Source organism: Xenopus tropicalis, chromosome 2 (assembly GCF_000004195.4).
Source record: "Xenopus tropicalis strain Nigerian chromosome 2, UCB_Xtro_10.0, whole genome shotgun sequence".
Lineage (NCBI taxonomy): Eukaryota > Metazoa > Chordata > Amphibia > Anura > Pipidae > Xenopus > Xenopus tropicalis.
Window position 1 is genome coordinate 110,554,330 of NC_030678.2, and position 14,495 is coordinate 110,568,824.

Genomic DNA, 14,495 nt, shown 5'->3' on the forward strand with positions numbered 1-14,495 from the left:
GCGATGCGGAGGAGAGCGTGGCCTGCGCTTGGCGGATAGAAGACGTGTTCTAAGGCTTAGAACGTGTCTTCTATCCGCCAAGCGCAGGCCATGTCTCCCGTTATTTTTTTTATTAAAGATTTGTCAGTGAGCCAGATGCAGCCATCAAAAGCCACATCTGGCTCCCGAGCCATAGGTTCCCTACCCCTGGCATAGGACAAAATTTATAAGTGTCTGTATAAATCCCAAAAAGTAAAATGAGTGTGAAAATGCAGGAAGTTTGCCTTTTCAGTACACCACCAAAATGAACTATATATCTTGTGGTAAAGTACAACATCTTTATTTAATCCACAATAAATCATATTTTTTTTATTATGGTAACCCTTTATTTACTTTATTTACTGCCTTTTAACTTGAATTGCCTTATCTAATTTTTTAAACTGTATTTTTGTTTATTTGTCAAGTGAAAAATGGGAAGAGATGAATTTGTATAGGGTTTCCTGTATTGTTCTCTTAAGGTCCCCATACACTAAGATCCGCTCGCTTTGCAATGTCGCCAAGCGAGCGGATCATTACCCGATATCCTTTATTCTGTGGAGATGTTACTGAGTGCATGCAGTGACCTCCAGAAAAAACCTGTTATCCAGAAAGCTCTGAATTACAAGAAGGTCAACACCCATAGACTTCATTGTAATCAAATAATTCAGAACGTTCACGTTTCCTTTTTCTGTGTAATAATAAAACAGTAGCTTGTACTTGATCCAACTAAGATATAGTTAATCCTTATTGGAGGCAAAACAATCGTATTGGGTTTATTAAATATTAGAATTATTTTTTAGTAGACTATTGTATAGTATAGTGGTCTAAACTATGGAAAGATCCCTTATCCAGAAAACCCCAGGTCGCAAGCATTCTGCTTAATAAATCCCATATCTGCACATTTAATTATTAATTAAAAATGAATTACAGTACTAAATTAAAAAAAAAAATCAGTTTTTAAAAATGTGTTCTACCTCATTATTCTTCTTGCAGCACAATATAATTAATAGTAGTTTTGGTTTTAACCAGAGCTGCTTTTTCTCAAGCTACAATGTTAGTGGATCATTCATTTCACTTTTGAATACTATCCAAGTAGGCCATGAGGCCAGCAACACTAAGACAGGATTTGACACAAGTATTGTGTGTCTAGGGGCATTTAAGATTTAAATATATGAGCATATGGCACTCTTAATCCTTGTGATTATACCTGACTGCAAGAAGACTGCTGCCATCCATTCAAAACCACTGTTTTTATCTCGTCTTTGTGGGAGATGATGTCCCAGGATCGCCCACCCACTACTAATGCTTAGATTTGCTGACTTATCAGAAAAAATAAATTACTATATGGTCAAGTGGCATCTAGTGGGCTAGAACTGAATGGGAAAATAATCCAGATTTTTTTTTATGTAGCACTCTGCAGATACATTTTAAAGAGGGAGTTGAACCAAAAACTATTTTGCATTCTAAGACAGGGATCCCCAGCCTTTTTTAACTGTGAGCCACATTTTAATGTAAAAGACTTGGGAAGCAACATAAGCATGGAAAAGCTCCTGCTGTTGCAGTTGAAAATAGTATTGATACCTTTTTATGTCAAGGTCTGACTCTTGAAACATTAGTAGAGGCCCGTTCCCTAGGCCATTTAGAGTGATTGCACACTGGGCAATTATTTGCCCACTGGAAATAACCTCTGCTGTAGGCGTCAACAAAGGAACCAAAAATACCTTGCCATTGGGAACCACTGGAACTGTCATGGGGTAGTATATATGAATTGATTAATTGCACGGGACTGTCCCTTCTGCAGTTTCATGTGAATACTAGATTAATTTTTACCTGCTGCAATTCTCTTGTCGCAATAGCAAGGTATTCAAGCCCATTGTTGTTCATGGGGGAGCACAATATTCAGTGTTTGACCAAGTAACCCTTGTGCCATCACTCTTCATCAGCTGGGTTATGCTACATTGTTTCAGGTGTCAGAGCCAGGATAAACAATCAGATACTGATTTCAATTGCAATTACATATGCAAACAACTTTAAAGACACTTTAATGTATTTTGGAAAGTTGCTTAAAATTCATTTTCTTTCATTAGACTATATTTTTAAATGGAGGACCATCAAAATGTAGATATCAAGAAGAAGCTATATTTACGTTAAAAACATTCCAAGTTTTATTAAATCCATGCACAATATAAAAAGAGCCTTATGCGTTTTATGCCACAAGGGGCACTTAATCATAGGCTAAGCTTAACCCCCCAAAAAACACTCACAATTTAAAGCAAAACCCAATCACATTCTGGGACAAAGGTAACCAATCGAAGGTTAGAATAAGTATCATAAAACAGACTGTCATATTGGTTACTTGCAAAAAGGTTAAAACAAAAAATAAACAATGAAATTGTGTATGGATCAAAAAGTATAAACACAGTTTCCACCTAAACAGCAAATCTGCTAACAGAAAATTTTACATAACGTGATACATCATATTCAAAATTTAATCCATCTGGTTACCTTGTGTTTTAATAGAAAATCCATTTGGTCTCTCTTTTAATTAATTTATTAGTAATATCACCTCCCCTGGAGCCTGGAAATATTTTTTTTTATACCTGTAACTGTCAGATAGGACAAGGACCCATGGGAACATTCCGTAAAGTGCCTGGCAACTGTTTATTGTCTGTGATATTAAGATACAGTGGATATAAAAAGTCTACACACCCCTGGTAAAATGTCAGGTTCCTGTGCTGTACAAAAATGAGACAAAGATAAACCATTTCAGAACTTTTTCCACCTCTAATACTTTCTTTTAATTTCATACTGGTTTGTCCTATATATTGCTTATTACATGTCAACAAATGACATATGCCGTATTACAGTTAATGTAAAGTTTTATTTGATGTACTCTTTTTGTAACTGAAGAAGTAAAAGATTGTGTCTTTTTAATATAATTACAAGTAATGCATGGTCTCAAGCCACATTTGAACATTCCTATTGTTGATAACTAAGTTTTACTTAGGTTGTCTCCAAGCCTCATTTAAACAAACAATTACCCAGAGTTTGTTTTCCTACTGCCATATCTGTAACCTTTGTTCAATATATGTCTCAAAGTTGAGTCTGTTTTTAAAATCATTAAATTTGATGGTGATCTGCCCTTTTTTCCCTGGATGCAAAAATAATGCTACCCTGGCCAATAAAAAGGATTCATGATGCCAGTGTTAGTAGGGAGGAAAGATAAAAATATAGGAAGGCTGGCATTTTTTGCCAAAAAAAAAAAAAAAAAAAAAAAAAATGGCAACCCAAGTCCTTACACATGTTTGTATCTCTGCGTTTGCCCAGTGGTGGATTTTTTATGTTGGAGGTTTGAGCTCATCTGACTATCTCCATGGTGTGTACCCAAGGGCATGGTGAATGCAGATGTAATTGACTCTGATGCCACATGATGGAACGCATATAAGATCTACCACATGGCAAACAAAATGGGCATGTGTATGAGCACTAAGGGCACACTCAGGTAGGTGATTTGCTCTTATCTCAGATTTCAGTGTGTTCTGCTGCATTTTAATGTGCTCTTAGGGACTGAATATAGAATTGCCACTAGTAATGAGCAAAACTGCCGCGTGAATAAAACATGATTTGTTTCTTGTCTAAACAAAAATTCTAGCTCAGATTCATGAAAACACTCACAAAACCTCAAAATGTTGCTGTAAATCTGTATTAGGTGAAAAAAACAGATCATTCCTACACATTAACAAAGAAGTAGCCTGCAGATGGAAATTAATGTAGGAGTTAAGTTGGAGGAATAAGTATTAAAATGTCTTCATACTGGACAAGTTAAAAAGAAACAAATCATTTTTATAGTAAAAGGAAACAAATTGCATTTGGTAAGTTCAACTTTCCCTTTAAATCTGTGTATCTGGCAGCTTCCACAGCAAAGGGCAGATGCATCATTTATGTGGAGACAGGTTTAGAACAATAAACTTAGAAATCCTCTATAAAGCCAACTGTTTAGCTCACTGCCTGAAGCAGTACTTACTTGATCTCTGCTGTTGCTACATTTTCCAAAAGAATATAGTTTATACAGCACCAAAACTACCCTATACATGAACCCTTCATTTTACCTGAAGATTTTTCTTCATAAACCCAACTGAATAAGCTCATGCCAAAAAGGTGGATATATTTTTTCTTTGTTACCTGTAATTTTTGTTTTCCTGTGTAACATGAATCCTGTATCTTTAGGTTATATTTCTTATGGCATGTTGTATTACCAAAGGCACTACAGACCACTGTGTATGACATTATTTTATTATAATTTTGCTTTTTCATGGTGGGTCAGCACTTCTGTAGGCAAAATACCAAAAATATACTGGAACCTAATTTGTATTTGTAAAATAACAAAAGTGGAATGTGTTATGTCTCCATTCATATCTGAATAGTGCCAATACAATGTAAGTGACAAAATCCAAAGAAAAATCTTGAATTCAGCAACTAATGACATTTTTCCTTCAATCTGTTTTGTAAAGGATGAAGAGGAAGAAATCAAACTGGAAATCAATATGTTGAAGAAATATTCCCACCACAGAAATATAGCTACTTATTATGGTGCTTTTATTAAGAAAAGTCCTCCTGGGCATGATGACCAGCTTTGGGTGAGTATGATTTATTTATCATGCAAAACACTGGCTTCCTTCAGTGCTAAATAGTTAGGTTAGTGTAATGTCAAGGCTGGTGGGGTGAACAAAAGTTTTGCTGTAATCTCTTTGTTGACATAAATGTCACTCTTCTGGTTGATAATAATGAAAGTGATTGGATGCAGTTCATGGTATTTGGTTAGTGATCAAAATACCCAATGTGCCATTGACCTTAGATAGGAAGACTCAGGCATTGTGTTTTCTTTAGTGCTATATTAGAACATTGCAACTGGTGGGGCTGGTTCACTCTGAAATGGATTGTTTTTATCTTGGTGTAGGCTGCACACTTAATTTAAGGTTTTGCCGTATGAGTTGTCGACTCTGCAGTGTAAAAAGTAATGTTATAAAAGAAAAAACTTTTGGTCTTCTAATGTAACTTTTTCAAAATCACTGTGCAAAACCAGTTGTCTGCCTTGTCAAAAGCTATAGAAGATTGACTTTGGCAGAAACCAAATGTTTTAAAGGTTCTTTGTCATTCAGTACAACAAGTGCTTCTAACCTCTTGTGTCTTGAATACAATTTTGCACATGGCAATTTGTTATTCCAGTGTTTAGAAGTGCTAACTAGTTGGTTGGTATAATGTCAAGGCTGGTGGGGTGAACGTTATTGAATTACGAGGAATGCTTTTATGGCAGTGACACACAGGGAGATTTGTCGCCCACATTAAAAGTTCGCTACAATAGGCAAAAAAATCTCCCTTCTTAATCAAATGCAAAAGCAGAAGTTTTCCTGCATTTAAGCCAAATTGCTGTGAGTGATGTAATTTTATTTAGGGGATTACGATGTAAGTGAAGGGCAAGCATTTTGGGGGACTTTTTTTGCCCACAGCAGTAAATTTTTAACATGGACTACAAGTCTCCCCATTGCTCTAGAACTCTGCAACCAGTAAGTGGGTGTCAGCTGAGACATTTAATGGAGATCTGTGTTTTTGCTTACTTAGGGGATACTAAGTGCTGATGGCAGTTTCTATCCTAGGGATTTATGTTCAATAGCTAAGTGGACACTGTTGTGGTCAGCAGCAAAATAACAGGGGCTAGCTAATCGCCCCATCTGTCTTCACCCTAAGGGCTGTGACACACGGGGAGATTAGTTGACGTGCGACAAATCTCCCTTGTCGCGGGCGACTAATCTTCCCGAAATGCTGAAGTTGTGGAAGTTGCCTTTAGAGGAAACTTCCGCGACTTTGGAAAATCGCGGCGCTGTGTATACCATCCCACTGACGATTTACATTCTAGCCGGTGGGATGGCATTTTGGGGAGATTTGTCGCACGGCAACTAATCTCCCCGTGTGTCACAGCCCTTAATGGCACAAGGTAAATAGTGGATAACAAATAAACTCTGTAGAACACCATTGTATTCCACATAGCTTATCTGGTATCTCCTATGTAACCTGATCCTTTTCTTTTTTTTGATTGGCTGCCCACATGGCTACACATGGCAACATATTTATATAAACTATAGTATAGTAAATAAAACACACCAGTTTTATGTGTGCAGTGCAACAGTACATTATATTTAAATTGCTTGAAAACACTTTTTTTGATACTATTGTTCTTTAACAAGGACATATGCCTTTTAAAAGCAGGCTGTATTTATATTTCCTCAAATATGCATTAACATACTTTATTATGGCTTTGTCCAACTTGGACTAATGTGACAGGCACAAACCTTCCTATGTTGTGTGTATGCAGTGACAGAAAATGGAATCCACCTCTTACTTTTTACACAGCAAATTTAGGGCCACAAAATTGGTTTCTTCTCCTCGCGCAAAGGATTTTTTAATCTCTATATCCAGTCCAATCTATTTTTACTTATAGCACATTTCTACTGTATTGGTTCTGATCAAAGATTTTATTTGCTTGTTTTACAGTTGGTGATGGAGTTTTGTGGTGCTGGCTCAATCACTGACCTGGTGAAGAATACAAAGGGGAATAGTTTGAAAGAAGACTGGATTGCCTATATCTCTCGTGAGATACTTAGGGTGAGAGCAAAATGCACTTTTCACTGTGTGAAGTACAGTTGCCATTAAATATTCATCACCTGTTATAGACCTCTGAGAGGGAATCCTACTTTACTACAGAGACAACGTGCAGTGCTTTGGCATAACAGGGTTTCCAGTACACAAACTGGTGCTAGTTGTGTTTAAAAAAAAAATGTATATATCTTGTATTGAAAAGACCAAGACATCATTAGTGCTAGCTGTACAATATCCTCATGTGGTATTATATGCTGAACAATCCTTATCTGTCATCCTGTCATAAAAAAGATGCCTCCGCAGCTTAGGGCAGTGGCACACAGGGAGATTATTCGTCCCACGGCAAATCTTCATTACCGTGGGTGACTAATCTCCCCACAATGCCATCCCACTGGCAAGAATGGAAATCGCATCACTACGACTGCCAGAAGTCCCCCGAAGCTTCCTTGAGAGGCGACTTCGGGCGACTTTGGGAAGTCGTAGCAATGCGGTGACAAGTAGGGATGTAGCGAACCTAAAAAAAAAAGTTTGCGAACCCGTTCGCAAACTTACGCCAAAAAGTGCGAAAGTTCGCGAACTTTGTGAACCCCATAGACTTCAATGGGAAGGCGAACTTTAAAATCTAGAAAAGCCATTTCTGGCCAGAAAACTGATTTTAAAGTTGTTTAAAGGGTGCCACGACCTGGACAGTGGCATGCAGGAGGAGGATCAAAAATTTCTCTGAAAAATACTTTGTTGACACAGCGTTGCGTAAAAACGCAAGCTATTCCTATGTATACGCAAAGGCAGCTGGCAGACCTAGCGGAAATACGCTGCGTTTTTTGCTATTTTGCACTATTAGCACCATGGAAACGGGATTTGCTGAAAAACGGCATGTGTGGCTTGTGCAGCGTTTTTAGGGTGAGAAAAAACGCTGCGGAAAAACGCCACGCGAACCCAAATCGCGAACATACGCAAAAAGTTCGCGAACTTGCAAACACCCGATGTTCGCGCGAATTAGTTCGCCGGCGAACAGTTCGCTACATCTCTAGTGACAAGTAGCTGCTACTAAATAGCTCCATGTGTCTTCACCCTAAATGCAGCTTTTGCTTGGGTGCCTTTAACAGCACCTGATCAAAATCTTTTGTCCCGCCTGATCAATGAGATGACTGATATCCAAGGCTCTTGCAGTATCGGTCACCTTGTCAATCCACCATACATGCACTGGATTGGGCGCTAATATCGGTGCATGCATGGCCAGCTTTAAGGTGGCCATACATGGTAAGATCTTTCCCCTGATTTGGCCCTAGGGCCAAACAATCAGATTACAACTACAGGAATAAGAGTTGATGGAACAAGGGATGCATCAACGAGCCAATGTGGTCCTTGGTCCAACTGGAAAATCAAACCTGTCCGATCAACATCTGGCCAATTTTCAGCCAGATATCATTTGGGTAGCCCTGTCAAAGGGCCCCATAAACGTGCAGATAAGCTGTTGAAAGGCCCAAATCTTAAATCTGTGGCAACCTTTAGTGCCCACTTCTGCCCTCTTAGTGAAAGTTTTATTGTGTGCAATGACAGGTGGGACATTTTGTCACCCGTGATTAATCTCTGATACAGCAGGCAACAAAGCATTCCTTGTTTCCTTTCCATTTGGCTAACATGATAATCGCTGCTTGGGTAACTTTCTGGCTACTTCTGAAAGTTAGATGCATTGTGGCACATTATCCATTATGTCACACAGATACTGTAAACTCAAAGTTTTGTGTCTTGGTTGTTCTAGGGATTGGCCCACCTCCATGCTCATCATGTGATTCACCGGGATATCAAAGGACAGAATGTGCTGCTAACAGAGAATGCCGAAGTGAAATTAGGTAGGCTCCAAAAATATGCCAGTTTACCAAGTCCATTACATTTTCAAGACTTACTGACTGTCAAACAATTGAAGCTTTATCTGTAGCATCCATAAAAATGCCATATGCGAACCCAATATTATGAAATTTTGGCCCTGCTGAGTTTACTAGTTCCAACACACAAGAAGCTTGCATGTTTGTGCGTGTGTACACACAAATACTTACACACAAAAAACAAGCTTCTTTTGTGGGGGCCACTAAAATCAGCAAGCTGTATATACATAAATTAAATTATCCCAGTTTGGATCTATCCTCCTTTAGTTTGGAGCTTTGTAAATAATAAAGAATAAATTTATTGATGGAAATACGTCAATCTAACTTTTCGGCTGTATCCACAGCCTTTCTCACTTTGAGTGAGACCTGTGAGTGCGGCATCTTTTTCTACATTGTGCTACGGTTTGCTATTATACTGCACCCAGGCATACAGTAACCTTGATATACGTGAGTGCCTACTCTTTTGCATTCTCTATAATATTATACAAAGATGCAGGTCAATACAAATCTATGGTTTTATGCTTGGAGGGAGAGGGGTTCCAAGAAAAAGCAGGGTGCTGATTTAGCTCCAAGAATCATCCATCTAATTCTGCTTTAATGAACCTGATGTAAAAATGTTTTGTTGTAGTAGGTTTCTAAAATTAGCTTCTAATGGCAAGCTCTAAAATAAAAGACAAGAAAAGGGAAGAGGATTCCAATTTTAGTGGCGTCACTTATTTTCCGTATTTTAGCTGAGAAGCTGCTTCCATTTTGACTTGCTTCTGTAGATATCTAATATTTACAGCTGTGACTAAAGGACAGTGGCAGTGCTGCACCCTATTGATTTCCTGTCAGCTTATAAAATCTGTTTGAGAGTGTTTTGAAGCCTTAATAGTGTATTGATCTCTTATGCTAACTGTGCAGCCTTTAATTAGGTTGATGGCATGTTTTGTTTTTTTTTATTTGATTATGAACCTGCTTTTATCATTTTTTTTTCTGCAGTGGATTTTGGTGTTAGTGCACAGCTGGATAGGACAGTGGGCCGAAGGAACACATTTATTGGTACACCATACTGGATGGCTCCAGAAGTTATCGCCTGTGATGAGAACCCAGATGCTACCTATGACTATAGGGTGAGTGAGGAGAGAAGAAAGATGTTAACAGCAAATTTGTCTGTTGGCAATGAGTAGGAGAAATTCTTTGTTACAAGTACACTTCAAATTACTTTACATACTGCTTGCAGATCATTGGCTTGATTTAGAAGTTTGTCAGCAGTTTGAGCCCCAAGGGCCAAAGATTCTTGCTACAGATAAAGCTAAAAATGTAGCATATAAAGATTAAATGCAAAGATATAATTGCAGTTGGAAGATAATCAGCTTACAGGCATGTTACAGGCCTATTTTTCATGTTTTCATATGGAAAACAGTGTTATGAAAAAGGAGTATTTATCAAGATGTGCATTTTATTTAAGCCAGCTTATTGTATATGATGCCATTATTTTACACCACTTCTGAATTAGGTAGTTCTGGTGGAAGTTGTTCTTTTAAAAAAAACAAAAACAAAAAAACCCTGTTTTCTGTAAGCTGTTTGCGCTGAAAATAAATACAAAACGTATGCTATTTTTTACACAGCAATATCTGTCTATTAGGTGGTGATACATGGGGTATTTGATCACCATTATCATAGTATCATAGTATTCCTATGTATGCTGGTCTCAAAAAGGCCCCAAAACTACACTACTATACACAGTGGTATTTAAAAATGTGTACTTTTGGGGAAGGGGGGAAGCTTTAGTTTTCAGACATATTGGACTGTGGAATGGTAAGTTGGCTCTCCTCTATTCATTTCAATGACATGGGCCAGAGTCTCATATATATACATATATAAAATGTCATTGAAATGAATCTCCCTCCCTGATATATATATATATATATATATATCCCTCCCTGATAAAGGTCCCAGGAGGGACTGAAACGTTGGAACGCACGGTGAATGAATAAATAGAAAAATTGCTGTGAAATGGTGTGCTGGTCCTGTTTATAGGTATTTACATATTTTGACTTCATCACTTATCTTTTAAACTGGTTTAGAGTGCGGACACACAGCCTATAATATATAGGCCTTTGGCAAGGTGTCAAAAGTACAGGATTAACCAAATCTGTGATTCTAAGAATAAAAAGGGAATCCATGTGGTAGAATACAAAACAGTCAGTATCTTAAAGGAATGCTTTCATGGGAAAACATGTATTTTTTCAAAATGCATCAGTTAATAGAGCTTCTCCAGCAGAATCCTGCATTGGAAAAAAAAAGCGCAATTTTGATATTTTACATGGGGCTAGACATGATCTTTATTTCCCAGGGTGCCACAGCCATGCGACCTGTGCTCTAACACTCAGTCAGTCAGTCACACTTCACTGCTGTGATGCAAGTTGGAGTGATGTCAACCCAAGCCCCCACTCAATAGTAAGATATCCAAGTCCATCTTGGGACTCCTCCAGTTGCATGGGAGTAGGAGAAACAATAGATTAACTAAAAGCAGTTTTAAATTCCTGTAAGCCCAGAATCAGGCACCTGCTGCCTACATGCCAATATTACAACTAAAGAGAAAAAAATACATTTGTTGGTTCAAGAATAACATTTTTCATGTGTACATATGGTTTAAATAATAATTGTCTGAGTAACACTGTGGTGAATATTAAGAAAACAAATGAATAATGCAAATATGTGGTTTAGCATATTTAAATCATAGCATATATAATTTATAGCATATGTAATTTATAATAAAATTGAAGATATTAATTTATACACAGGCTGTGTGACTGTAACCATAGTCTCTGCAGGCCTCTCAAACTCAACAATGCTAATGTGCTATTGTCCTATCGATACTAGCTGTTGAAATTAAACACCACCACCCAAAAACTCTTTTGCCTGCATTATAATAGAGTATCGTGCCAGGACTTCAAGTCTTCACTGGAGAAGCGGTAGTTGGTAGTGGATGTTTAATTCATTTACGGCTAAAAAACACGTATTGTTGTTCCACTGCATGTTTTTTTTTTGTTATAGGGAATTCTTTTTCTTTCCCTGCATTGTAAAGTGTGTGCTATATTTATACTGCAGCTCTTATAGTATTCTTTACTTTGTACAGCTTCTGATGTTTACTTTTTTCTATACCTTGTGTTTTTCAGAGTGACCTCTGGTCATGTGGTATTACAGCGATTGAAATGGCAGAAGGTGCTCCTCGTAAGTTCTTTTATGTTTTCTTCCTACTTCAATCTGCTGTACCCCTGCTTAGATCCAGCAGCCAAATTGCTATCGAACACCGAAAAGCCAAGCAACCTGTATGCAGTTGGGCCCATAACTTCACACAGCTGTAGCACTTTTTCAACAAATCTGTGCTGACCCTAGGTTAGCAGGGCTTTGAGATATCTTAGATTAATATTATAGAAATCCAATTTTCCTATTGTATCTCCTAAACATTTGGGATTGCATTAGGTTGGTATATTTGGAGACCGTTTAAAGGCACAGTCAAGTGCATATCAAATGCAATTTAGTGCTCCGTGTGTGACTTCCCGAACGGATCAATATTCATAGTGCATGAATATCGATCAAGATTGGCTGAACTCCATGCATAAAGTATCATGTGGTTATTTGTTTGTTTCTTGTGATAATATGTTATTGGTATGTCAAAAGGCCTGTTATGTGCATGTACAGCTTGGAAAAAGGATATATATAAAAATAATCTTTAGGATAAAAATATTCACAATTGTAACAGCTGTATAAATACAGAAATATTACATTGTTGAGCTTCAAAGCAGAAGAAAATTAGGGGAGCACACACCAGGATAGCCCGCTAAGGTAAGTTAATTCGTGCTGCCACGCTAGGCTGCCCCCGATTGGGCCAAAATTTCAAACAAAAATTTGTAAAAAAGCGGAGCACAGAGAAACTTAAAAATAAAACCATAAATTTATTTCATCATTTAAAAACAGGTCAGAGCATATTCACCTCTTAGCTTAACGCGTTTCGTGGTAACACCACTTCCTCAGAAGCCCTCTTCTGAGGAAGTGGTGTTACCACGAAACGCGTTAAGCTAAGAGGTGAATATGCTCTGACCTGTTTTTAAATGATGAAATAAATTTATGGTTTTATTTTTAAGTTTCTCTGTGCTCCGCTTTTTTACAAATTATTGTTGAGCTTCAAACTGCACAGCAAGCTTGAGATTTCAAATTTCTTGCAATTGCTCTTCTTGCAAGTTTTATCTGTATGGTTGCGTCATTCTATTAGCCATTGCTTTAAATGCTGATTTTGTTTCTCTTAGCTCTTTGCGATATGCATCCAATGCGAGCCCTGTTCCTTATCCCAAGAAATCCTCCACCACGGCTAAAATCCAAGAAATGGTAAGCTAAACTTCCCCAGATATAGAATGGCATTCTAAGATGGCATTGGCAGTCAAGTGTAATAGACAAACCTTAAATGTGTTCAAGGTTACGTGCATTACTTGGTCACCCAAGACTTTACGTTTTCAATCAACAGCTGAAGGACTGCAGGTTTGACATCACCATGAACATGAACATATACAATTTTCTTTTAGCACTTCTGATGAGATACCTTGAAAAGTAATTATTCAGTTCATGGTGTTGCCAAAAGCAAATGTTTCAGACACCTAAAACCAACACATCCATTCTGACAGCTGGGAGGCTGTGTGTTTAAAGAGGTTAACTTGTAGCATGTTATAGAATAGCCAATTCTAAGCAAATTTTGATTGGTCTTATGTATTTTTTCATAGTTTTTTAATCATTTGTCTTTTTTTTTTTCCAGACTCCTTAGTTTTCAAAAGGGGGTCACTGATTCCAGCTAGCAAAAAACTATTGCTCTGGGAGGCATTTTGTTACTATTACTTTATATAATTTATTTTTCTATTCAGGTCCTCTTCTTTTCATATACCAGTCTCTCATTCAAACCATTCCCTTGTTGCTAAGGTCATTTGGACCCTAGCAGCCAGATAGTTGCTAAAGCTTCAAACTAGAGAATTGTTGAACAAAAAGGAAAATAATTAAAATTAATTACATACATAAATAAAAACAGAAAATGAAGACCAGTTACAGTTTGTCTCAGAATATTACTCTCTGCATAATACTAAAAGTTAACTCAAAGGTGAACATCCCATTTAATCACTGACTACTTGTTCACTTTGGAATTTTAAAGTTGTCCAAAGCAGCTCTCCATGTGTTCTGATGGCCCTGCACAAGGACAACATGCTCTGGGCTGTATAGAAGGAAAATTTAGAATTTCTGGAAATCATCAAAACATTAGCAGAAAAGAACGTTTCATTTGTTACAGAAACTGCTAGTACAAGGCTGATTATTAATCAATTCTGATGCATAATGCACTGGTTTCTATGCTGCCTGTAAATTGAATCTGAGTGAAATATTCAGAATATTGTATGAGCAGCAATCGCTTGATTGATTGAGAATGTTCATTGCCGGCACGCCTAACTTAATCCTTATGGGCAACAAAACACTATATTACATTTGCCATTGCCCTTTCAGCAGATGTTTTAATGCTTGCTAAAAATGATTGCCTCCCGTGGTTCACTTTACATGAATGAGGCATGCAAGTAGTGTATGTGTTAGTGTGTTTTCTAAACAAAAATTCTGTGTTGAGCATATTAGGGCTTAAAACCACTGACACCAGCAATTCCACTGATATCCCATTCAAATCATTATGAGCCGCGAGAGACAGTCATGGGTGCTTTTTAGCATGTGCTACATTTTCCATTGACCAAAGTTCAGTTAAAGCTCTTGGTGCTGCAATTGTATAGCAGATAACAGATATATAAATATTAAAACCAAAATATTCTTAAAAAGTCATATTTCATTAGTGTCTCTCTGCACACTTATGGGATGAGAAACTTTCTCATGTAATACAGGTATGGGATCCCTTATCCGGAAACCCGTTAT

At 37.5% G+C, this 14,495-nt stretch overlaps 1 protein-coding gene across 8 annotated transcripts in view; it reads left to right on the top strand.

Moving 5' to 3' along the window:
- Positions 1 to 14,495, top strand: part of map4k4 (mitogen-activated protein kinase kinase kinase kinase 4) — a 105,080-nt gene that overhangs the window by 55,298 nt on the left and 35,287 nt on the right. For all 8 annotated transcript variants that reach the window (XM_002934506.5, XM_004911785.4, XM_012957671.3 and 5 more), the window contains exons 4-9: positions 4,530 to 4,655; positions 6,568 to 6,678; positions 8,435 to 8,525; positions 9,540 to 9,670; positions 11,723 to 11,777; positions 12,854 to 12,932. In XM_002934506.5, the coding sequence (XP_002934552.1) occupies positions 4,530 to 4,655; positions 6,568 to 6,678; positions 8,435 to 8,525; positions 9,540 to 9,670; positions 11,723 to 11,777; positions 12,854 to 12,932 (593 nt within the window). The remainder of the gene's footprint in view (positions 1 to 4,529; positions 4,656 to 6,567; positions 6,679 to 8,434; positions 8,526 to 9,539; positions 9,671 to 11,722; positions 11,778 to 12,853; positions 12,933 to 14,495) is intronic.